Here is a 26,888-nt window from a genome sequence, read left to right as displayed (position 1 = left end):
GCCAATCCTCTATCCATGCTAATATATTACCCCCAACCCCGTGAACTTTTATCTTGTGCAGTAACCTTTTATGTGGCACCATGTCAAATGCCTTCGGAAAGTCCAAATACACTGGTTCCCCTTTATCCACCCTGTTCGTTACATCCTCAAAGAACTCCAGCAAATTTGTCAAACATGACTTCCCCTTCATAAATCCATGCTGACACTGCCTGACCGAATTTTGCTTTTCCAAATGTCCTGCTACTGCTTCTTTAATAATGGACTCCAACATTTTCCCAACCACAGATGTTAGGCTAACTAGTCTATAGTTTCCTGCTTTTTGTCTGCCTTCTTTTTTAAATAGGGATGTTACTATTGTATAGCCCTAATGCTTATCCCTGCGGGAAACCACGGTTTACTTCATTCCAGTTCATGAATTGAACTTTTTCTTCTGTTTGAAGGAAAACAAATATCAGAAACAAACACGAAGTCCCAATTTCACCATTGGGGAAGTGGCTGGGAGGACAAGCTACTGATATCAAGAACACGAGGACAAAGTTACACTTCTAGTTTTTAAACTTCCCCAGTTAGTGCAAAGGAAGTGAATATGGCAGCTTAAATTAGTAAAATTCTCTATCTGCCCAATTTTTAGAAAGAGGTACTGATAATTTTTCCATAAAAAGAGTTTAAGTGATTGAAGCAGCGACCATGTCATGGGAACATGCCAACATTTTAAGAATAGCTTAGATAGGTGATTGAAGGAAAGAGGGGAAAAGGGACATGGAATTAGGAAGGGCAGATGGGATCAAGACCATTATTTATGTGGAGGATGAACACCAACAAAGACTGGTTGGGCCGAACGGTATATTTATCCCCTCCAAAAAAAGGCTTAAAAACAATCAGCCTCGAAGGAAGAGAAACCTTAAGTTTTATGTCGCTGTAAAGTGATCATTAAGTCCTGCCACTTCAGGTCACGAACCCTACCACTAAGCCACTCAGGCTGACATGAGCTACAGGTGAGTGCTCACATAGCTCTGCACAGATTGGCATAAAATGATGCCGATCAGCTGGAAACTACTGTGTAATGTGCATCCAGTAGTACTGAATGTTCAGGATCAGATACTTCTCAATCCAAGAAGTTAATGAGTCCACTAGTGTGAAAGAGATCAACACACACACATTTGAAATTATGCAATTGTTAAAACATAGAGTTAATGAACCATCACTCCTGATATCAAGCCAACTCCAAATCGAGCCAAAATCAACAGGAACTGAAATAAACGAAAAGGACATTGAAGTTAAACCACAAGTCTCTGTAACCATTAATCTTATTTTTTTTAAAAAAGGGAACTGAATGTCTGCTAGTTAATCTTAAGGAGTTTCACAATCTCAAGACTACTCCAGTAATTTCTCCAGAAGGGAGGGCCCACAGCTGGCCTCATTTGAAATTTTGATGAACACATCCATGTATCAGACATCAGTTGCACTGTGTTTGGGACTGGTGAAACTGAGAAGATGCAAGTGATGGCCGTCTGTAGTCTGGCAAAGCCAAATCTGCTTTCCCAAAGAATTTCTGATGAAAATCGGTATCCAGAACACTAACTTCAGTTGTTACAAAATATATTTACATATTAAAAATACAAATGTAATCCAATTCTCAAACTATACACCTACATCTTTTTTTCAAGTGGTCAGATTTAACTGTTGGAAATAAACAAACTTGGTAAAATGTGACCACTTTTCCCTTAAAGCTGCAGTACTCCACAATAGCTTTTTGATTTTATACTGAAGTTCTAGCTAATTTTAATTCTAAACCTCACCAAGCCATTAGGAACCACAAAACTATCAAACCCAGATTTGACAGCCTAATTTAGGCTTGATAAAATATTTGGCCTGATCATAGAATCAATAAGCACAGAAGGTGGCCATTCGGCCCATTGTGCCTGTGCCAGCTCTGAAAAAGTCACCTAATTAGTTCCATGCTCCTGCTCTTTCCCCACAGCCCTGTTTTTCTTTCTTTAAAGTATGTAGCAAATTCCCTTTTGAAAGTTGATGCTCCAAGGTGTCTCAAGGACAACCTAATCTTGAAATGGGTGCACACTGAAAAAGAAAACAGCTACAGAATCATACTGGACACATATGGTCAATATTCACTGAAAAAGGAAGCAATGTTGCAGGTTGGTTAGACCCCTTCGCAAAGAAATACCAGATGTCTCTTACAGAACCATGCAGCTGTTTCATTGCATGAACACCAGCACCACAGAAGATGTCACCATTTAGGAGTAAGTCTTTCACACAAGTTATCTTCAAAGTGTACAGTGGTAGCAAGGCATGAGCTGATGCAGCAAACGTTACCAATGTCAAACCAATTCAGCTGTGATGACCCAGTCCCACTTATAGTTGATGTGTGGGAAAGTGCAGGAAGGACATCTTCTGAGTCGGAGTATTTCCTGTACTTGGTACCCCCATACCCTACAGCAGTTAATATCCGAATAGCTGCTGGATTTAAAGTCACAAATACCTTTTGCAATCCTGGGATTTCAGAATTTAATCTTGCATATCCCATAAAACATAAATCATAAGATAAAACATTTTCTCTAGGACCCACTAAAACCTGGGGGTAAAAGATAAAATTGTGGATTAAAATATATTTTTTTTTAATATAAGTGTCTTTAAAAAATATATATATTCATATAAAAAGTATGATTCTTCTCTAAACAGCTCTGCATAACTTGCCTTCAGCACATCGAATGAAAGGGAGTAGATTCAGACTAAGTACAATAATCACGCATGCAATCATCTTTTCCTACATTACAACAGTGACTGCACTTCAAAGGCTGTAAAGCGCTTTGGGACATCCTATGGTCATGAAAGGCGTTATATAAATGCAAGTCTGTCTTCTTTCTTCCACCACACAGTAACATTACACGATGAAAACCCCATCAGTGCTCCACCTTTTTTAACTTGGGTCTACAAATATAACATGGACTATTCGTACCCTCTCAGTTTGCAGCAGTGTGAAGGACCCTCAGAATATAAAAACTAAGACAGGAGTTTTGTAGAAATTATTCCAGCCACTGAAAATACTCAGCAAGTTCATGTTATGGACAGGAGATAATTATATAATGGCTATACACAGTATCATGTCTGGCCAATATTAACTGCAAAAAGTGATCTCACAGCACTGTTGTGTGAATGTTGTCAGTGTTGGCACAGCAGAAGCAGATAGCCATAAAAAAAAAAATCCCTGAATAGCCAGCTCCAACTGCTGCTTCAGCGTGAGCATTTCTATGGGACTCGGTGTCGGGATTTCTAAAGCTGTAGTGCTTGATGGTAGGGCTGCTTCACTCAGTCACTCGGAGGAATTTTTCACATTTTCCGTAAAATACATGACTTTTTTCATGGATTAGGAAAATATCGTCTGCCTCGGTTTTACAAAAAACAAATTCTGTGTTCTTCAGGTACTGGATTTAAATACTTATGGACAATCTTTTATCCTGTTTCTCATAGCCCAAGCAAGTCCTTTACCAATAGGCACAATTACTTCAGAAATATAATGGTCACATCAGCAATGAGAAGATAGCATCTTTACATCCAATTTGACTGGTTGCAGTGCAGCCATGATGTCTGCAGTTGTCCCTTCAGGAACAAAGTCAGAATCAGACGAGCATTTCAAATCATTAACACCCTTGTGAATGGAAATCTCCATTAACTAGTATGCATTCTAGCATAGAAAGCAGACTGTTGCACATATTGTACAATCCAGAATTACCCTCTGTTTTTGCCCACATTTCTGAATCAAGCCATTTTTCACCAAAGACTGACAAAACAGATTGAGAATGGTTCTGACTTTTTTTGGTGAGAGAATGGATATCATGTCGTCAGAAGCTGGAGCAAGTTTTATTAATGCCAGTATCCTGGTTACATTCACCATCACATTCAACTCAAACTTCTTCTTCACTTCTGGTGAAAGGAAAAGGAGGAAGACTTGCATTTATATAGTGCCTTTCACAACCATCGGATGTCCCAGAGCGTTTTACAGCCAATGAAGTACTTTTTGAAGCATAGTCACGGTTGTAATGTAGGAAACACGGCAGCCAATTTGCACACAGCAAACTCCCACAAACAGCAACGTGATAATGACCAAATCATCGGCTTTAGTGATTCTGATTGAGGGATAAATATTGGCTAGGACACCAGGATAACACCCCAGCTCTTCTTTGAATAGTGGCTTGGGAACTTTTACATCCAATTGAGAGGGTAGATGGGGCATTGGTTTAACATCTCATCCAAAACATTGCACCTCCAACAGTGTCAGCCTGGATTTTTGTTCTCTGGAGTGGGATTTGAACCCACAACCTGCTGACTCCGAGGCGAGGGTGGTACCAACTGAGCCACGGCTGACTGGAGTTGCAATTGTTGGGTAACTTAGGAATAGGGCTGAGGAACAGAGACAGGCTTCTCAAAGTTGCACAGCACCTACAATAGTACAAATTGGATCACATGCACATAACAAATGTTCTGCTCAGCCTTTATAAAAGTCTCCCAACTTTTACCATATTATCAGTGATGCACACTGTCATTTGCCAATGAGACACTCTATTGTTGAGCTTCACTTCCAGTAGCAAGATGCAATTTTGGCTGATGTAGAACTGTCTTTGCAAATAAACTCAAAACTTGGCAACCATTTTCAATCGCAGTTATATTCATTTATCATCCGTTTTATGTTGAAGTCTATTTACTTAAGATCAGACTGAACTTACACTTTCTCCATATGAACCAGAATATCACTCATTGTAAAAGATTTTAATGTCCAGCCATGATCAATCCCTTAACTTTTTACTCAGACTTTGGTAAAATGGTTCCCTTTTACTTGTAAAGCCTCACAAAGATCAGGTGAAGAATACAATATCCTGAATAACAAACCATCTCTTGCTGTAATGCACAAGCATTGCTTCGGACTACTTTCATCAGTGCCAAAGAAATCAATAGAATGTTTCACCTTTGTGTTAGGTGCAGCCATCGGAGTAACTGGTGGCGATAGATAGGCTTGTGTTCTTTTGCTGGAATCAGAACTGTGCATGTTAAGATGCATGTTCAAATCTTTAATACAACTGGCAGGTCATTTATTAACACATTTTCTCTTTGCACAATTTGCAGAAGGCTCGCTGTTCATTCTTTTCTTCAAAAAAAACTGCTACATTGCTTCTGATGTGTATTCATTAAATGATGCAGATGAAGCCATTCCCAATTTTCCTTTGTACTAAAAGGTGCTTCACTTCCTTCAATATTTCAATTTTATATATACAGCAGTCTTCTCTAAATGGACTAACCATCACAGCCTTCAATAATCTTCGAAATCTCGTGTACCATTTCCACCACCACCATTGATTCGATTTTCCACATGGGGTTTTGTACTGGCCAAATGGGAGATGGGGAAGTCACACACAACAATATCACTGTCAGACATGGGTGTTCAATAAAGTCTGTACAGGTAATTGTTTTGTGAACTTCATTCTGCAGTATTGCATCACTTCTGCAGCCCCCAAATCCTAGGATTTTTAAGCTCTGAATTCCCAGACATCATTGTTAAATTGTTTGGGATCCCAGGGTTCCAATTTGAGTGCCAGGTTTAATGCAGATTTCAAGAATTTCCCCTCTCTCAACATTCTAAACTAAAGTTTTTTGATAAAACTGGGGTGGATCCCATAGATATCATGAATCTACCCCAAATCATGATTCACTGAAAAAAAAAACTTTGTCCCATTATTAAAGGATGTTAGACCATGGCTCGTTTATCATGAAGGAGCTCCGCAATAAGTATTTGCTTAGGGAGTCTCGTATCTGGCATGCGAACTATGTGGCCTACCCAGCGAAGCTGATCGAGTGTGGTCAGTGCTTCAATGCCAGGGATGTTAGCCTGGACGAGGACACTGATGTTGGTGCGCTTGTCCTCCCAGGGGATTTGCAGGACCTTGCGGAAACATCGTTGGTGATATATCTCCAGCGACTTGAGGTGCCTTCTATACATCGTCCATGCCTCAGATTCATATAGGAGGGCAGGTATTACTACAGCCCTGTAGACCATGAGCTTGGTGGAAGATTTGAGGGCCAGGTCTTCAAACACTCTTTTCCTCAGACGGCCGAAGGCTGCACTAGCGCTCTGGAAGCAATGTTGAATCTCCGCATCAATGTCTGCCTTTGTTGATGAGGCTCCGGAGCCAAAGGTGGGCAGCGGAAGCGTTACAAGGACACTCTCAAAGCCTCCCTCGTAAAGTGCGACATCACCACCGACATCTGGGAGACCCTGGCCGAAGACCGCCTGAGATGGAGAAGTTACATCCAGGGGGGCGTTGAATTCTTCGAGTCTCAACGCAAAGAGGTCAAGCGCAAACAGCGGAAGGAGTGTGCGGCAAAACAGCCCCACCCACCCCTTCCCATGAAGAATGTCTGTCCCACCTGTGACGGGGTCTGTGGCTCTCGTATTGGACCGTTCAGCCACCAGAGAACTCACTTTGGGAGTGGAAGCAAGTCTTCCTTCGATTCCGAGGGGCTGCCTATGATGATGATGAGACCACCATACAGTTTACCATTCCAGGTTACAGTGGTGGACTAGAATCATAGAATGGTCACAACACAGAAAGAGGCCATTTGGCCAGTCGGTCCCGCACCAGCTCTCTACAAGAGCACTTTAGCTGGTCCCACTCCCCCGCCCTTTCCCCATAGCCCTGCAATTTTTTTTCCCTTTGGATAAATTCCCTTTTGAAAGCCACAATTGAATCTGCCTCTAACATCAATGGTTAGAGAAACAGCCTACAACAACTTGTATTTGTACAGTGTATTTAACGTAGTCAAATGGCTCAAGATGCTTCACAGGAGCCTATTGACTAACCCAGTTTCTGGTTACATAGTTAATCATTAGAAGTCTAGGGGGTAGTGTATCAAATTATAAGATGTTTTATTGCTCATATAGAAAATACTAACTAGTTCACCAGAACAGCTATTTCTTTTAGTTACAGAATGTTCCAGTTAATTACAGCCCTGGGTTCTGATAATCCAGGTAAACAATTAAAGGCTCCCTGGGTATAATGAGTGTGATTTGTATTTCTGTACATGGACTGTATAATGAATGAATGAAAGAAAGAGTCTTCCACCATATTCCAGTTTCTAGTGCTGTGGAGAAATTCTTTCACCATGTTTTAACTCACTAACTCAACTGTTCAAGCTCCAGTTGTACTAGTCTATATATTTTGAGCCTCCAATTCTGTGCAAAATATTAATCTAAGGTTTATTCTGTTTGTTTACCTTTACATCCCAGTAGATCAAGTCAGTACAGCTGGATCACAAATTACAATCCAACAGCCCACAATCCCAATCATACACACAGCTGACTGGCAGTTTCTAATCTACAACAAACTTTACATTGCTACCTCTTAATGAGGTTCCTCTCTTCCCCCCAGCCCCCTTTCTTCTAAAAATTTAAGAGACAGTACCTATCCTATATATAATCCAGCCAGATTGATGGGATGAAGTTTTCTCTCTCATATGCCCAGAAGTGGAAAGAGTTTAGGCAGTGACCTGTGGGCACATATCATCAGACTAAATTGTGAATATCACTCAAAGCCCCTAATGATAACTGGTGTTGGAAATTAAGCACAGCATACTGATGTAATGGAAGGTGCTTTTCACAGCTAGGAGCTGAAGTGCAAGACAGAGTAAAGACAATCTTACACGCCATCCAACCCATGGTAGTTCTAAGCTACTTCAAAAAGTGGGAAATTATTATTTTACTCACATCACAGACATATCTCAAGTCTCATAACCCCATTTAGAAAACTGGAAGCTCAGGTAGCTACGAATCACAAAAAAATGGTTCAGCGTGACTTTGACGGATGCTGGGAACCATCCAATTTCAATTCATAAAAATGTACCTATTTTGTCTTTTTATATGTGTTTGTATCTATTTAGTATACTGTATTCACTGCTCACAATGTGGTCTCCTCTACGCTGGGGAGACCAAACGCAGATTGGGTGACCGCTTTGCGGAACACCTCCGTTCAGTCCGTAAGCGTGACCCGAACTTCCCGTCGCCTGTCACTTTAATTCCCCGCCCCACTCCCACTCTGACCTCGGTCTCCTACACTGTTCCAATGAAGCTCAAGGAACAGCACCTCATCTTTCATTTAGGCACTTTACAGCCTTCTGGACCCAACATAGAGTTCAACAATTTCAGACTTTAACCTCTGCCCCTATTTTGCTCTTATGTATTTTTTCAATGTCTGTTTCATATGGCAGCTGGTAATTAACGAGCCATTCACACCCTATCTAAACTAATCTTTTTCTAACTTCTGCCATTACCATCTCAAGTTGGCCCATCATCTCTTGTCTCTCAAATCTCTCATGACCTTCCCTTTTGTTCTTTCCTCCTCTCCCTCTTTCAGTGCTCTTTAAGAATCTGTTCTTTCGAACATTTGCCAGCTCTGACGAAGGGTCATCAACCTGAAATGTTAATTCTATTTCTCTCCACGGATGCTGCCTGACCCGCTGAGATTTCCAGCATTTTCTGGTTTTATTTCAGGTTCCAGCATCTGGAGTATTTTGCTTTTGTACCTCCATATATCTGCCAATATTCTGATCTTTAACACACACCCAAGTGACCACGGAGTATCCATTTTCTCACTAGATATGTTTCTTATATCTTCCATGATTGGTGGGCACTGCAAGATATTGATATGACCTGCTTTATAAATAGGAGTTTAAATTCATTTTTAATTTGAAGTGGCCATCTATGTTATTTTTATACTAGTGGTGCCTTCCTGCACCAATGATAACCTACCAACCTAAATAAACAGGATATTCAAAGCAGATGGCCCACCTTTGTTTATATCTCTATGATAGGGAGTCCTGTGTTAGGACAAAATTGCTTGATTCTTTCCTCGGGTAACATACGAGAGTTTGCTACTGTGAGGTGAGTCAGAGCAGTTACCTACAAATCGCTGTTTCCCCCCCAAAGAGTTCTAAATCTAATTAAGTCAAATCCTAACTAGACTACGATGGTTAAAGTTATTTACACCTGCAATTCCTTTTGTCTGTTATAATTGAAGGAAGTGGGACAGTTTTTGATTTATTTGTGCCATTTTTCAGACAATAACTAGGCTGGCACCCTAAGATCCTCACTTTCTTATTTTGCTGTGCTGCTATACAGAGGGCGACCAGGAGCTCCTTGTGGCTTATCATCATGGACAAGTTCAACGATTATTGAAGGGAACTGCTATGACTTTGGGACAGCTAGTGAAAAGTGACATTAGGTTAGTTAGGTTTATCTACTGATTCATTCTTGCTTCTGTATAATTTTACATTTTACTAAATAGTGATTTAGTTTTAGCTTGAGCTATAATGTGTTTTCCATCACATTGGAGAGATATGATACACGGGCGGTATTATTTCCGGTGCATACATCAATGCTAGAATGATCTATTGTTCCCCTTGTTGCAATATTATCCCAGATACTGTGCACATCAAGTTTAAGAACATAAGAAATCCTGGCCTCAACTCCACTTCCCTGCCCGCTCCCCATAACCCTTGACTCTCTCATCATTCAAAAATCTGTCTACCTCCATCTTAAATATATTCAATGACCCAGCCTCCACAGCTCCCTGGGGTAGAGAATTCCAAAGATTCACAACCCTCAGAAGAAATTCCTTCTCATCTCTGTCTTAAATGGGCGACCCTCTATTCTGAAACTATGCCCCCTAGTTCTAGATTCTCCCATGAGGGGAAACAGCCTCTCTGCATCTACCCTGTCAAGCCCCTCAGAATCTTATGTTTCAATAAGATCACATCTCATTTTTCTAAACTCCAATGCGTATAGACTCAACCTGCTCAACCTTTCTTCATAAGTGAACCCGTTCATCTCAGGAATCAACCTCGTGAACCTTCTCTGAACTGCCTCCAATCCAAGTATATCTTTCCTTAAATAAGGAGACCAAAACTGTACGCAGTACTCCAGGTGTGATCTTACCAACGTCCTGCACAGTCGGAGCAGGGCTTCCCTGCTTTTATACTCCATCCAATAAAGGCCAGCATTCCATTTGCCTTCCTGATTACTTGCTGTACCTGCATACTAACTTTTTTTGTTTCATGTACAACAACGCCCAGGTCCCCCTGTACTGCAGCATTTTGTAATCTCTCCCCAGTTAAATAGCAATTTACTTTTTTATTGTTCCTACCAAAAAGTGGATAACCTCACATTTTCCCACATTATACTCCATCTGCCAAATTTTTGCCCACTCACTCTAAGCCTATCTATATCCCTTTATAAATTCTTTACAGCCTCCTCACAACTTGCTTTCCTACCCTTCAGTCTATGGGAAGCATGGGATTGCCAGTAAAAGCTGACATTTCCATACAAGAGAGTATTAGGAAGTAACCCAAATTGTAACAATGACTGAGTCTATTTCATTTGGTTTCAATTTTAATTTGATGAAAAAGTACAGTAACATACCATTAATCCAAACTGTTGAACACGGTGTGAAAGTTAAATATAGTTATGTGTCACAAATGAATTTCTAATGGCTTACGGATATCATCTAAAACCTATCACCACAGCCACGTTTCCCACAACCTTAGTTTCTGAAAAGGATATAATGGTCACAAGTAAAACACTAATAAGATCAGAGTTTCAATTATACAGATCCAGAGGCAACTCGTCAGGTGAGGCCCCCACCTAGAATTTTGCACGCTGCAGAATGACTAATTGCACGAGCACATCCGCGCCTTCTGATTAGCAGCTGTACCGGCTACGTACGCAAGGACGGTCTCGCCACCCAGCAACACTTCACCTCCATCAATGGACTCATCTACAAGTAAAAGCTACCATCAATAGAAAGTAATTAGGAATGTAGAAATCAGTGTATAAAATATAGATGTAATGCATTCCAAGTGGGACATGTTGCTCATATCCTAGCTCCATGTTGGAGGAACGCAGAGGCCGAATTATCACTGCATTGCTCCCTGCCCCTCTCCATTTATGATTGCGAATATGGAACGGGATTCATTTTCTGCAAATGTGAGGCGTTAAGGGTTGAGAGCAGCCCCCAAACTGCTAGGAGGTTTTCCCACCTACCCTTCATCCCTTACTCCATAGGAAGGACCCGTTGCCATGGTGGCACACTGGCTTTGTTAGGCATGAATAGCTGTGCCTCACCAATCAAAAAGGTCACCAGCACTGATCATAAGCAAGAGGTCCCTTTGATGTCATGACTGCAGAATGCCAACACTTGGGTAAATGCACTACCTGGTGCAGTACAGAAACCACAAATTGAGAAAGCCACAGGTTCACATATTCTACACTGAGTTTGGACAAGGCAGCAGTAAACTGCTACAACTGGTCTCAGTGTCTCTGGGCTAGGGAGGAAAATTGGCCAGAATTCCTTCTCCACGTGACCTTTTTTAAAATTCATACACAGGATGTGGGTGTTTCGGTCAAGGCCAGTATTTACTGCCCATCCTTAATTGCCCATGAGAAGCTGGTGAGCCGCCTTCTTGAACCGCTGCAGCTTGTGAGGTGAAGGTAGGGAGGGAGTCCCAGGATTTTGTCCCAGCAACGTTGAAGGATGGCAATATATTCCCACGTCAGGATGGTGTGTGACTTGGAGGGGCACGTGGAGGTAGTGGTGTTCCCATGCACCTGCTGCCCTTGTCCTTCTAGATGGTAGAGGTTGGGGGGTTGGGAGGTTGGGAGGTGCTGTCGAAGAAGCCTTGGCGAGTTGCTGCAGCGCATCTTGTAGACGGTGCACACTGCTGCCACAGTGCTGGTGGTGAAGGGAATGAATGATTAACGTGGTGGATGAGATGCCAATCAATCTCGTACCAGAGATGCATGTTTGCGGACATTAGCCGAAGAGAGGATTGGCTCAGCTATGACATACTATATTGAAAAGCCCCTACACTCATTTTCTAAACTCATGTCAAGAATGGATACTTGAGCAAAGTGCCAATGAGTGTTGATAGGATTAGTGATTGCAGTAAAGTGTATCGGCGTGCAAATTAAATTTTTGTACTACATAAAATGCAAAAAAAACTCAAAACTCAGCAATAAAATTATAGATTTTAGCCTTTCAAGCTTGGGCTGTATCTAAAAAGCAGTGTAGCTGTACAACAAAGGGTCAAGTAGTAGTGGAATCAATTTGAGGTGATGAATTAAGAACATTAGAACCATATCACACAACACTGCTTAACGGTACCAATGCACTAAATATGCCAAGTGATACCCAGGGTAGGGAAAACCGTATTCACACAGTTACAGAAATTTATGCTGAAATGTTCTATTTGACTGCAACTTTATTCAGAACATTACGTGTTAATAGGGTAACTATTTTGATGATGCCCAATGGGACGTAAACTGACGATGGCAAGGCTTCTAACTGCGTTATCATGCATGTCCATTTCCACCTGGACGTGTGGTTCGGCCCAAGCTCCCGCTCAAGACATAGACAGGACTCGAGAGTTCATTAGCACGCGGCCATAACTTTGGAGCACAGCTCCAGGTACTTAAACCAGAGCAGAGGAAGGACATGAAACACCATTACCTGGGAAGCAGAAGTGATTGAACAATTTGAGAGCAGAGCAAATCGACCTAATGAAGCGTTGCCAGATTCAATGATGCATCAGTCCTCCAAGAGGGTGTCCAAACAGGCATTCTACTAAAAGTAGTTGCAGCTCCCAAGAGAATCCAAGAAGCCAGTGCCTCCCTCATTCCACCCATCAGAAGCACCAGCACAGGCATCGGAATGGCAGATGGGTCAGAAACTGGGTCAGACCATGACAGCTGTGGACATTTGATAAGCAATGGCAGGGCCATGAATTAGCACAAGGCCAATTGGATCCCAAGCAGTTCCCACGGACACCCAGCAGATGGACCACCAGAGAATCATAGATTGTTACAGGGCAGAAACAGATCACGGCTCTCTGCAAGACTACTGGTATCAGACAGAACAGACCTGTAGTCATCTCCCTGCAAAGGCAGTTCTCCTTGAACACTGCCATGTAGCTGTCTCAGCCTAGAGTGAGAAATATTTGGGTAATGGTGAGTGCAGGCAGTGCACCACTAATGCAACCTTATCTCCCTGGCATTTACCTGGTATTCTTCATCTATCAAATCTAACAAGAGGGCAGCAATGAACCCAATGGTCATAACTTGGAAGCCAATTGCAACTTAAAAACCTTGCATCGAGGACTGAATGTAACTGGGCTTTGATGTCTAGTTTCAATGGACACACTCACCGTATTGTTGGAGTCGCCATCTTCAATAAGATGTTAAACCAAAGCTCCTGTACGCCTGTGCAAGGGGATGTAAAGATCCCATGTCATGAGTCAAAAAAGAGCAGGCAGTTGTGTGTCTTGGCCAACATTCCTCCCTCAACCAACACAAATAAAAGCATGTTTTCTCATCATTCATTCGCTGTTTGTGGGACTTTTAACTGTATGCAAACTGGCTGCCGCATTGTCTACTTTAAAAATAATTAACTGACTGTGAATTGGCTTTGGAACATCTAAAGGAGGGTAAAGACGCTATATAAATTCAAATTCTTTCCTCCGTAAAGCAAAATTAAGAAGTGCATTAAGTATATTTGCCAACATAACATAACAGTCACTGTATAAAGCACTTTGAGATCATGACATGTTAAGTACTATATAAATGGAAGTATTATAAATAGGGAAGCCCGCTGTGAGCAATAGAATATATCTCCACAAGCTAGACTGATCGAACAACTTACATCTGAAAGTAAAAAGTATTACAGTCAGTCTCACAAAAGAGATGGATGCAGATCACACCTTGCCCATAACTTGCGATTCATGGTATGTTTGTGACTGAAATTGATTTTAAAAATTCATTCTTGGGATGTGGGAGTCATTGGCAAGGCCGGCATTTATTGCCCATCCCTTGCTGCCCTGAGAGGGTGGTGCTAGGCCGTCTTCTTCAGGCGCTGCAGGTCGTGTGGACAACTGAGTGGCTTGCTAGGCCGCTTCAGAGGGAAATTAAGAGCAATGTTCCCTCTTAAAAAAAAATTCCGTCTGTGGCCCCTTTAAATTTAAATGCGCGGTATCTTTTTCAGTCGCAACAGCTGCGTGGGACCTCCGGACTGATACATGGTCGTGCACCTTTGGGGAACATCAAGTGTCACGTCTGGGAGTTACATATAGGCCAGACCAGGTAAGGATGGCAGGTTTCCTTCCCGAAAGCACATTAGTGAACGAGATGGGTTTTCATGGCAATCAGCTTTCAGTGATACAGGTACCAGCTTTCTATTTTACTGATTTTTTTTAAAACTTAGTTCAAATTCTCAAACTGCCCATGGTGGGATTTGGATTGATGTTCTTTGGATTACTACTCCTGAAACATAACCACTGCACTATTGTACCTTCCGATACTGTACCTGGGCCCTGCCGAAGTTCCTGCCCATGCTCCAATCGGTGACCAGGGTTTTGGTGATGTCACTCAGTCGCCCTCCTCGAAGCCCTCGAGGTGCGGCGAGAGTTCGGGGCCCAGGGGAGGCGAGGGCCCAGGGGCAGCACGGGACAGCCCACACTGCGATATGTGTGCGCACTAGGTCCATGCAGCGGAACTGATCTCCAGTCGTCTTGGTTAATCATTGCCACTGGACCAAGACCTAGCTCTGTCAAGCCCGTGTGGGGCAGATATGCAACAGCCACCACACGTTAAAAAAATCCATGCACATGCATCTTCCACCCTTCAGGATGTAGTTCGGGACCGGGAATATTAGATCCTTCATCGAAACACCTGTGAACTCATCCCTTTTTTGTGTGGAAGCAAGTCATCCTCATGGTGTTGTGTAATGAGAGAGGATTAATTAGCAATTCCGGTGTGCGAGGCCCCTTGGGGAAGTGACCATAATATGTGGAATTCTGCATTAGGATGGAGAATGAAACAGTTAATTCAGAGACCAAGGTCCAGAACTTAAAGAAGGGTAACTTTGAAGGTACGAGGCGTGAATTGGCTAGGATTGATTGGCGAATGATACTTAAGGGGTTGACTGTGGATGGGCAATGGCAGACATTTAGAGACCGCATGGATGAACAACAACAATTGTACATTCCTGTCTGGCGTAAAAATAAAAAGAGGGTGGCTCAACCGTGGCTATCAAGGGAAATCAGGGATAGTATTAAAGCCAAGGAAGTGGCATACAAATTGGCCAGAAATAGCAGTGAACCCGGAGACTGGGAGAAATTTAGAACTCAGCAGGAGGACAAAGGGTTTGATTAGGGCAGGGAAAATGGAATACGAGAAGAAGCTTGCAGGGAACATTAAGACGGATTGCAAAAGTTTCTATAGATATGTAAAGAGAAAAAGGTTAGTAAAAACAAATGTAGGTCCCCTGCAGTCAGAATCAGGGGAAGTCTTAACGGGGAACAAAGAAATGGCGGACCAATTAAACAAGTACTTTGGTTCGGTATTCACTAAGGAAGACATTAACAACCTTCCGGATATAAGAGGGGTCAGAGGGTCTAGTAAGGAGGAGGAACTGAGGGAAATCCTTATCAGTCGGGAAATTGTGTTGGGGAAATTAATGGGATTGAAGGCCGATAAATCCCCAGGGCCTGATGGACTGCATCCCAGAGTACTTAAGGAGGTGACCTTGGAAATAGCGGATGCATTAACAGTAATTTTCCAACATTCCATTGACTCTGGATCAGTTCCTATAGAGTGGAGGATAGCCAATGTAACCCCACTTTTTAAAAAAGGAGGGAGAGAGAAAATAGGGAATTATAGACCGGTCAGCCTGACATCGGTAGTGGGTAAGATGATGGAATCAATTATTAAGGATGTCATAGCAGCGCATTTGGAAAGAGGTGACATGATAGGTCCAAGTCAGCATGGATTTGTGAAAGGGAAATCATCAATTGACAAATCTTCTGGAATTTTTTGAGGATGTTTCCAGTAGAGTGGACAAGGGAGAACCAGTTGATGTGGTATATTTGGACTTTCAGAAGGCTTTCGACAAGGTCCCACACAAGAGATTAATGTGCAAAGTTAAAGCACATGGGATTGGGGGTAGTGTGCTGACATGGATTGAGAACTGGTTGTCAGACAGGAAGTAAAGAGTAGGAGTAAATGGGTACTTTTCAGAATGTCAGGCGGTGACTAGTGGGGTACCGCAAGGTTCTGTGCTGGGGCCCCAGCTGTTTACACTGTACATTAATGATTTAGACGAGGGGATTAAATGTAGTATCTCCAAATTTGCAGATGACACTAAGTTAGGTGGCAGTGTGAGCTGCGAGGAGGATGCCATGAGGCTGCAGAGCAACTTGGATAGGTTAGGTGAGTGGGCAAATGCATGGCAGATGAAATATAATGTGGATAAATGTGAGGTTATCCACTTTGGTGGTAAAAACAGAGAGACAGACTATTATCTGAATGGTGACAGATTAGGAAAAGGGGAGGTGCAACGAGACCTGGGTGTCATGGTACATCAGTCATTGAAGGTTGGCATGCAGGTACAGCAGGCGGTTAAGAAAGCAAATGGCATGTTGGCCTTCATAGCGAGGGGATTTGAGTACAGGGGCAGGAAGGTGTTGCTACAGTTGTACAGGGCATTGGTGAGGCCACACCTGGAGTATTGTGTACAGTTTTGGTCTCCTAACCTGAGGAAGGACATTCTTGCTATTGAGGGAGTGCAGCGAAGGTTCACCAGACTGATTCCCGGGATGGCGGGACTGACCTATCAAGAAAGACTGGATCAACTGGGCTTGTATTCACTGGAGTTCAGAAGAATGAGAGGGGACCTCATAGAAACGTTTAAAATTCTGATGGGTTTGGACAGGTTAGATGCAGGAAGAATGTTCTCAATGTTGGGGAAGTCCAGAACCAGGGGTCACAGTCTAAGGATAAGGGGTAAGCCATTTAGGACCGAGATGAGGAGGAACTTCTTCACCCAGAGAGTGGTGAACCTGTGGAATTCTCTACCACAGAAAGTTGTTGAGGCCAATTCACTAAATATATTCAAAAAGGAGTTAGATGTAGTCCTTACTACTAAGGGGATCAAGGGGTATGGTGAGAAAGCAGGAATGGGGTACTGAAGTTGCATGTTCAGCCATGAACTCATTGAATGGCGGTGCAGGCTAGAAGCGCCGAATGGCCTGCTCCTGCACCTATTTTCTATGTTTCAATGATACGAGGGACCGCCCAATAAGTATTTTCCCAGAATATATAATTTTATTTCCATTGGTACTTCTCTACATGTATTCTATTACTATTAATTGGGGTTGTAAACTGGTGGAAAAAATGAATTGATGGATTTTCATTTGAGGCACTAGTGCAAATTCTGCAGAAATTGAAACCGGGTAAGTAGCCCAGTGAAATATATTCTACTCTCACTTCTTTCATATGTCACCATAAGCCAGTTGTGTGGAACAATGGGCCATTTCACTGGGCACTCATTTGCAACTTCTGTTCGCATATATGAACGTCAGATTCAGAACTGTTTGTGTTAAAGCTTTGTAATCCAGTCACAATACACGACCACATTTCCTTGTAAAACTATCCTCTAATACAGGTTGCAAAAAACATTAAGCAAAGCATTGCAGCAATATCACAAACTGGACAAGGGCAATAACAGGAATTATCACCTCAGAAAGAGAGTGTTAATATAAAATTGCAGGCTAAACACACGCACAGATTGTAGAGGACTGGGGGAATATTAAAGACACATTCTCAGTTTTAGATCAAGTCATAAACTAGGAGCGCCCAAAACCCAGAAGTTAAGACTAGCCTTCAACATGCTTACTGGACTTCCTGCCAACACATTTCACTCATGTGCAATGCAGAAAACCAGTTTCCATGAACAGACCCATGACTTGAAAACTAGTTCTTTTATGTATGAAGTGAGTGGGATAGCATATCACAGGATTAATAACTCCTCTCGACCACAGTTCCAAGCCAGAGTTTATGTGGGCTGCCCCACCACTTCTGCTCACTTCAAATTGCAGAAAATGCCAGTCAGACCACTAACGGCCAAAATAGTTCCATTTACAAGTAATACATAGAGAAGCAAATGAATACAACAACCACTTGAATTTATATAGCGCCTTTAATATAGTAAAATGACCCAAGGAGCTTCACAGGAACGATTATCAAGCAAAATTTGACACTGAACTACATAAAGAGATATTAGCACAGGTGGCCAAAAGCTTGGTTAAAGGGGTAGGTTAGAAGAAGAGTCTTAAAGGAGGAGAGAGAGGTAGAGGGATAGAGAGGTTTAGGGAGGGAATTCTGGAGCTTAAGGTACGGCCAATGGTGGAACAATGGGTTGCAAGAGGTTACTGAGATAATGAGGCGAGGCCACGGAGGGATCTGAAAACAAGGATGAGAATTTTTATAAACCCAATGTTTCTGTGCCCATGCTCTTGCTGATCGAGATCACAATTCAATTTACCCTGCTCTGAGACAAGTTGCTGCAGTGTAATAACTGGGATATTACTATTACTACAATTAGAATATATATTGGTTCTGAAATATTCAGGAATTGAAAAATACTTTGATAACTTTGCAGTAGCAGAATAGTTCCTCCTCCAGGGTGACCACCATCATTACTTCATTGACGTGAAGGTGATTGGTTTTAGTTCTATTTTTAGTGCAGGCAAATAAAATGCCATATACAATTAAAACAGGAGTATTTTTTTTAAAACCATCTCTGTAATCTTCCCCCCCCACCACCCCAGGTTGTTCCTGTAAATCAAGATACCAGACAGTAAGCTAATCATGCCATTCATATGACTGAAAATGCTTGAGATTATTGTCTTGTAATCTCTCTCGGGTATCTGATGTTCTCTGTATTGTGCCTGCCTTTTGTGGAAATTGCTTTGTCCAAGTGCCAACTCATTAGGACCGATATCCTGTGTGCACAGGTTAAATGAGGAAGATCAGAGCAAAATCCTGCTACCTTTACCTCGTCAATAAAATTTTTTATTGTTTTTCTATAGCTTAAAAATATGAACTTTCAAAATTCTGCTGTATTTAAACAGGAACTTCCTGTTGCAACCGTCATTTACACCTTTGCAACAGATGAATGAATGCAATAAGGTTTGCATGCTGGATTGACACCAACTAACAAAAAAACGATCACAACTCACTGTCAGCTGTGGCTCAGTGGTTAGCACTCTCGCCTGAATCAGAAGCTTGTGTGTTCTCAAGTCCCACTCCAGAGACAAGTCCCACTCCAGAGACATGAGGACAAAATGCAAGCAAACACTCCAGTGCAGTACCGAGGGAGTGCTATACTGTCGAAGTTGCCATCTTTTGGATCAGGTACCTGCCCTCTCAGGCGGATGGAATAGATCCCATGGCACTATTCGAAGAAAAGCATTTAAAGATGCATTTAAGGGGAAACTAGATAAACACGAGGGAGCTAGGAATAGGATATGTTGATGGGGTTAGATGAAGAAGGTTGGGAGAACGCTCGTGTGGAGCATAAACAACAGCAAGGAGCTGTTGGGCCGAATGGCCCGTGTCTGTGCTGTAAAAACTGTGTAACTATATAAAAGCAGGGGAGTTCTCCCAGATGTCAGCTTGATGACACAAGGGAGAATCAGGCTGAATATAAAAAGTACAGAGGACAAGTAAAAAAATATTGGGCAAAGACACATTATGAGAATAGATTGGCAACTAACATAAAAAAGGAATCCAAAGGGCTTCAATAGGCATATTAACAGTAAAAGGGTGTCAGAGGAGCAGTGAGACCGATTCAGAATGGAGATCTGTTGGTAGAAGGAGAAGGCATGAGGTACTAAATGAGTATTCTGCATCAGTGTTTACCAAGGGAGAGGACTTTGCCAAAGCTATGGTAAATGAGGAGGTTGTCGGGAAACTTGATGGGATAAAATAGATAAAGAGGAGGTACCCGGAAGGCTGGCAGTAATTGACGTTTCCCGGTCCAAATGGGATGCATCCTAGGTTGCTGAGGGAACTAAGGGTAGAAATTGCAGAGGTGCTGGCCACAGTCTTCCGATCCTCCTTATATTAGAGGGATGATGCTAAAGGACTGGACGATTGCAAATGTTACACTCTTGTTCAAAACTATAGGAAAAGGATAAACCTGCCAATTACAGGCCAGTCAGTTTAATGTCTGTGGTGGGGAAATTTTTAGAAACAATAATCTGGGAGAAAATTAACAGCCACTTGGACAAGCACAGACAAACAAAGGGCAAATCCTGTTTGACTAACTTGATTGAGCTTTTTGATGAGGGCAGTGCTGAGGATGTCATGTATATAGACTTTCAAAAGATGTTTGCTAGCAAAATTGATGCAATGGGATAAAAGGGGCAGCAGCAGCATGGATACAAAATTGGCTAAAGGACTGGTTTTCAGACTGGAGGGAGACATACAATGGAGCTCCCCAAAGATTCAGCACTAGGACCACTGCTGTTTTTGATACACAACAATGACTTGGACTTGGGGATGCAGGGCACATTTTTGAAATTTGCAGATGACACAAAACTTGGAAGTGTAATAAACAGTGAGGAAGGTAGTAATAGATTTCAAGAGGACATAGACAAGCTGGTGGATTGAGCAGATGCATGCAAGATGAAATTCCTAAGCAGAAAATAAGCAGATACATTGTGTTATGAAGAGTGAGGAGTCACAATATGGCTCCATTTTAAAGGGGATGCAAGAAGGTAGAGACCTGAGCATACTTGTCCTCAAATCTTTGAAGGTGGCAGGACAGGATAACAAAGCAGTTAATAAAGCAAATGGGATCCTGGGCTTTATAAATATAGGAGGCAGAGTACACAAAAGCCGGAAAGTTATGCTAAACCTATATAAACACTAGTTTGGCCCCAGCTGAAGTATTGTGTCCAATTCTGGGCACCACACTTAAGGAAGGATATGAAGGCTTTGGAGAGGATACAGAAGAGATTTACTCGAATGGTTCCAGGGATGAGGGAATATAGTTATGTGGATAGACTGGAGAAGCTGGCGTTGTTGTTCTTAGAGCAGAGATGGACATGAGCGATTTGTTAGAGGTATTTATCATGAAGAGTTAAGAAACTGGTTGATGCGTCAACAATCGGAGGACACAGATTTAAGGTGATTGGCAAAAGGACCAGAGGCAACAGGAGCAAAGTTCCCTGAAGCTGCGTGGCCATGTGGCACTCTGCAGCTCACCGACTCTTAAACCGGAAACACTGGACGGGAGGGAAAACTTCTTTATGCACCAACTGGTTTGGATTTGGAATGCACTGCCTGAAAGGGTGGTGGATACAAATTCAATAGTAGCCTTCAAAAAGGAATTGGATAAATACTTCAAGGAGAAAAAATTGCAATGTTATGGGGAAAGTGCAGGGAAGCGGGACCATTACTGTTTGTGGCACATTGTTTCCTTTATTAAAAAAAAAGAGTGTATTCACTGTTGTAAAGTACTTCATTGGCTGTAAAGCACTTTGGGAGATCCTGAGGTCGTGAAAGGCACTATAGAAATACAGGTCTTTTTTTTCTTTCAATATCTGTCCCATTCTCCTTTGCAAGCAAAAGGCAGAGACCAGTGCCGAGGTACAGTCTTTAGACATCAGCCACCCTCCAGTACATCACTCACAAAACTATTCGTAATGTGAGAGCCTACAGGGTTATAGTTGACAGGTTATTCAACCATGGGAACCATTGCAGCAGAGTCCAATCCCACCTTTTGCTGTGTATATACACACACACACACACACACACACACACACACACTTTCCAGCAGGAATCACTACATAGCAATCAGGACCAGGCAGATTTTTCCCCTCCCTAGGCCAAGGATAACTAATCCCCCAATTGCTGCCCAGGCCGAGATGAACTAATTCCGCATAGACCAGGATTTGAACCTGACCTTGCACGTCTGTGGGACTCAGCTCCACACCGGGTACTAAGTGATCCATTGCAAGCACTCTGTTCCAATATCTTTTAAGACCTCTTTTTGAAGTTATGCAATAAATATTAAGGTTTTGTTTGCAAACCAACTTTAAAAAAGGGAAAATTTTACACACACCATTACTTGCACCACTGATATTTGGCAAAACTTTAGATATTCTACTGATAGAATATTTGAAATTGAAAGCAATATAATTAATTCACCTGTTATTATAAAAATAAAATACACAGACAGCATTTTTGCTCAGTTACAGCTGAGTGACATATCACAATACACAAACAAGGATTCAGATCAAATTAACTGTCAGGGTCAATGGCTTGATAACTTCTGCTTCTGGAAGTTACTAAATTATGGGGCAATTTCAGTTCCTGGTATGTTAAGCTGAGTGTGTTTACTAAAATGAACAGAGCTCTTCACAAGAAAAGATGTTTGTGAAATATTATGCCACATGCCCTTGACATTCAATGGCATTACCATCACCGAATCCTCCACAATTAGCATCCTGGGGTCACCACTGACCAAAAACTTAACTGGTCCAGCCACAAACAATGTTGCCAACAAGAGCAGGTCCAGAGGCTGGGTATTCTGTGGCAAGTGTCTCACCTCCTGACTCCCCAAAGCCTTTCCACCACCTACAAGGCACAAGTCAGGAGTACGATGGAATACTCTCCACTTGCCTGGATGAGTGTAGCTCCAACACTCTGACGCTCGACACTATCCAGGACAAAGCAGCCCGCTTGATTGGCACCCCATCCACCACCTTCAACATTCACTCCCTCCACCACCCACGCACCGTGGCTGCAGTGTGCGCCATCTACAAGATGCACTGCATCAACTCGCCAAGGCTTCTTCAGCAGCACCTCCCAAACCCGTGACCTTTACCACCTAGAAGTACAAGGGCAGCGGGTGCTTGGGAACACCATCACCTCTACGTTCCCCACCAAGTCACACACCATTCTGACTTGGAAATATATCACTGTTCCTTCATCGTCGTTGGGTCAAAATCCTGGAACACCCTCCCTAACAGCACTGTGGGAGCACCTTCACCACACGGACTGCAGCGGTTCAAGGCGATGGCTCACTACCACCTTCTCAAGGGCAATTAGGGATGGGCAATAAATGCTGGTCTTGCCAGCGACACTCACATCCCAGAACGAATTAAAAAAAACACCCAAGCAGTGTAGTAACTGGGTTAATAAATGATTGTACACACTGCAATAACATTTACTCTGCACATAGAAGCGAGTTCCTTTGCACTACTGGCAAGATTTTATAAGCAAGACAACGACGACTGACTGCAAACCCATTAAGTACTGAATACACATTACACCTACTTTCAAACAGAACACAGAAACTAGTGACACTGTTTGACATTAAGGCAGGCCTCACCACAACTCTATGAGACTTTGTAGCAGATGTGCCAGATTTGGGTACCCCTCACACCAGTTTAAAACTTCATTGCATCATCCCAAAAGCCACAATTTTGATGAGCAAGAAAATAACCTGTATAGCAATTATTTATCTATCTGGACACTGATGGGTCACTAATAAAGGGAGCTAGAACACATACTGCAATGACATTTACCACTTGGTTTTTGGTGTCCAGAATGTATCTACCAGCCCAGCAAGGATGACAGCTATAAACACACAGGATGTGATTCAGAAATAGTTGGTGCAGTATCAATATTGTCTTCAGATATATTTGGCATCCTTTGCAGACACAACAAATATTTATCATATATACTAGTAACAGATCAATATTGTACTAATCTTTATTCTATAATATATACTTTCAAATTTGGACACTTCTGATCTTTCTATAGTATTTATTTCAGATCTCCTTTGAAACCGGATGACTAGATCTAAATTTGTTGTGATATTTATCCACCTATGTTAACAGTAAACCTTATCCAGTCTTGCTTGCGTCCAGAAGCACTAAAGCTCCTTAATGTGTGACCACTGCAATGTAACTCGCACCTTGGCCATGGGTCTGCCTTTGCCCGAGACTCTCTCGCTCTCTGTCTAATCACAATGTCACCTCCGGGAAATGCTGCCCACCGGCACAGCACTGATTCTGAGAAAGCAAACTGCTCCATCCGCCTTTCATGGGAGCGCAAAGCCTGCCAGCCCGCACTCCGGGGCGGGTAGCGGATGGACATTCCTCGGGGACAGGCGGACCCTCTCTCCCCCTCGGGGACAGGCGGACACTCTCTCTCTCTCTCCCTCTCCCCCTCCCCCCCGGGGGACAGGCGGACCCTCTCTCCCCCTCGGGGACAGGCGGACACTCTCTCTCCCTCTCCCCCTCTCCCCCGGGGGACAGGCGGACCCTCTCTACCCCCCCACCGGGGACAGGCGGACCCTCTCTTCTTCCTCCTCCTCCTCCTCCTCCTCTCCCCCCCCCCCCCCCCGGGGACAGGCGGACCCTCTCTTCTTCCTCCTCCTCCTCCTCTCCCCCCCCCGGGGACAGGCGGACCCTCTCTTCTTCCTCCTCCTCCTCCTCTCCCCCCCCCGGGGACAGGCGGACCCTCTCTTCTTCCTCCTCCTCCTCCTCCTCTCCCCCCCCCGGGGACAGGCGGACCCTCTCTACCCCCCCACCGGGGACAGGCGGAACCTCTCTTCCCCCCCCCCCGGGGGACAGGCGGACCCTCTCTACCCCCCCACCGGGGACAGGCGGACCCTCTCTCCCCCCCCGGGGGACAGGCAGACCCTCTCCCACTCTCCCCCCCGGGGACAGGCAGACCCTCTCTCCCCCCCCCCCCCCCCGGGGGACAGGCAGACCCTCTCTCCCCCCCCCCCCCCCCGGGGGACAGGCAGACCCTCTCTCTCCCCCCCCCCCCCCCCGGGGGACAGGCAGACCCTCTCTCCCCCCCCGGGGGACAGGCAGACCCTCTTCCCCCCCCCCCCCCCCGGGGACAGGCAGACCCTCTTCCCCCCCCCCCCCGGGGGACAGGCAGACCCTCTCCCCCCCCCCGGGGGACAGGCAGACCCTCTCCCCTCCCCCGGGGGACAGGCGGACCCCCTCTTCCCCCCCCCCCCGGGGGACAGGCAGACCCTCTCTCTCCCCCCCCCCCCCGGGGGACAGGGGTCTCTCCCCCCCCCCCCCGGGGACAGGCGGACCCTCTCTCCCCCCTCCTCTCCCCCCCAGTACCTTGTCCATCAGTTTCCAGCATTTTTCCACGGCCCGCTTGTCCACCGGGCCGGCCGGCTGGTGCGGGTGCGGGTGCGGCTGGAAGGCGTCCTTCACCAGCCCGATGAAGCCGCCCGCTTTCCTCAGGTTGCTGCCCCGCGCCGCCGCCGCCATCGCCATCGCCCGGAGCGGCCGCCGGAGCCGGAGCCGCCGACACACGGTGCTGGTGCTGCTACTCTCTGGGACCGGGAGCCGGCGGATTTCCCTCAGCGCTCACGCCGCCTGCCCGCTCACATTGTTTTAATTCGCCTCAGGGCTTTTCGTCCGTCGTTCGACTCGGCCCGCCCTCCCGCCGGGGTCAGAGTTCACCCGGACCGCGGAGAGACAAGGGGAGGGGCCGCACTGCGCATGCGGGTCAGCCAGGCCGGCACGCTAGCGGCGGCGCCATGTTTCATGCTGGCAAAACATTATTGACATCGTAACGAAAGCAAAATACTGTGCGGATGCTGGCCAATTGCAGCATTGACCAAAGGTCACCGGCCTGAACCGTTAACTGTTTCTCTCTCTCTCTCTCTCCCCCCAGTAATTCCAGCATTTTCTGTTTTATCATTTATATGTAGAAACAGTAGAAGACTATTCAGCCCTTCCGACCTGTTCTGCCAATCAATTAGATCATGGCTGATCTGCATCTTAACTCCATCTACCGACCTTGGTTCCATCACCCTGAATTTGCTTGCCTAACAACAATAACTTTAAATAAATCCATTATTGAAATAGAGCTCAAATTTTGAATTCTCAAACTTAAGGGGTCGGCCATTTAGGACAGAGATGAGAAATTTCTTCACTCAAAGGGTTGTGAATCTTTGGAATTCTCTGCCCCAGAGGGCTGTGGATGTTCGGTTATTGGGTATATTCAAGACTGAGGTCGATAAATTTTGGAGAATTGAGGGATATAGGGATAATGCAGGAAGGTATAATTAAGATAGAAGATCAGCCATGATTTGTTGAATGGCCCAATGGCCTACTCCAGCTCTTATTTCTTATGTACTTAAACCTGAATTTTTTCCTTACTGTTGAATAAATTCAATCGAGGCAATGTGATGACACTGTGTTTCCCATATAACAGTATATACAAAAAACTTATATCCATTTCCTGTCAACTTTTTACTTATAAGTTCTTATGTCCACACTTAAAATGGGAATCGTGTATGTAAACTTGTCGTGCTGTAATTACTCCTTCCTGCCAGAGGGGTGCTGCATCATGTCAGCTTTTCCTCGCCTGCAATACAGAGAAACTCCTAACATTAACGCTAATTCTCTGCTTCCCAAATTGCCATACATATTCTATTTAACTATAAATGATAATATATAATCAAAGTATTAAAATAAAGGAAGGACAGAATGTAGAACATTAAAATGGCAACTGAATTATACCTGCGCATCTGGATCTAATTATCCCTTTTCCCTCGGCCCCTCCTTCATCTGAAGATGACACTTGCTCCTGGCTCTCCGTGCAATGTCATAGGAGATTAACTAGCAAAAATAGAATAATTTCTCTCTAAAATCCATGGAACTCCTTACTTCTCTCAGTCTTCCTTTTCACTCTCAAACTAAAGCTTTTAACATCCACGTTTGTGCCATATACATAGAATAACGAGAATAGGGTATGGTAGAATGAAACACCTGGATATTCATTATGTAAGGCAGGGTAATTAATTCTAACATTGCCCTGGCTAAATCTTGGGAGAGGAGGGAATGGGAGATGAACCCAAGTATTAATGGACCATTTGATAAGGGCCCTCGGGCAGCCTCTGGAGAGGAAGGGAAAGGAAGTAGGAAAGAAATCGAATCACCAC

The 26,888-nt window shown here is 43.9% G+C and overlaps 1 protein-coding gene across 1 annotated transcript in view; it reads right to left on the bottom strand.

Annotated features, from left to right (window-relative positions):
• Positions 1 to 25,353, bottom strand: part of cbl (Cbl proto-oncogene, E3 ubiquitin protein ligase) — a 201,684-nt gene extending 176,331 nt beyond the window's left edge. Inside the window, exon 1 of the mRNA XM_070894563.1 lies at positions 25,054 to 25,353. Within this exon, the coding sequence (XP_070750664.1) occupies positions 25,054 to 25,212 (159 nt within the window). The 5' untranslated portion in view covers positions 25,213 to 25,353. The remainder of the gene's footprint in view (positions 1 to 25,053) is intronic.
• Between the last annotated feature and the right edge of the window lie 1,535 nt (positions 25,354 to 26,888).

This window comes from Pristiophorus japonicus, chromosome 11, assembly GCF_044704955.1.
Source record: "Pristiophorus japonicus isolate sPriJap1 chromosome 11, sPriJap1.hap1, whole genome shotgun sequence".
NCBI lineage: Eukaryota > Metazoa > Chordata > Chondrichthyes > Pristiophoridae > Pristiophorus > Pristiophorus japonicus.
Note: the sequence above shows the minus strand (reverse complement) of the source record. Positions and strands in the feature narration are given on the sequence as shown.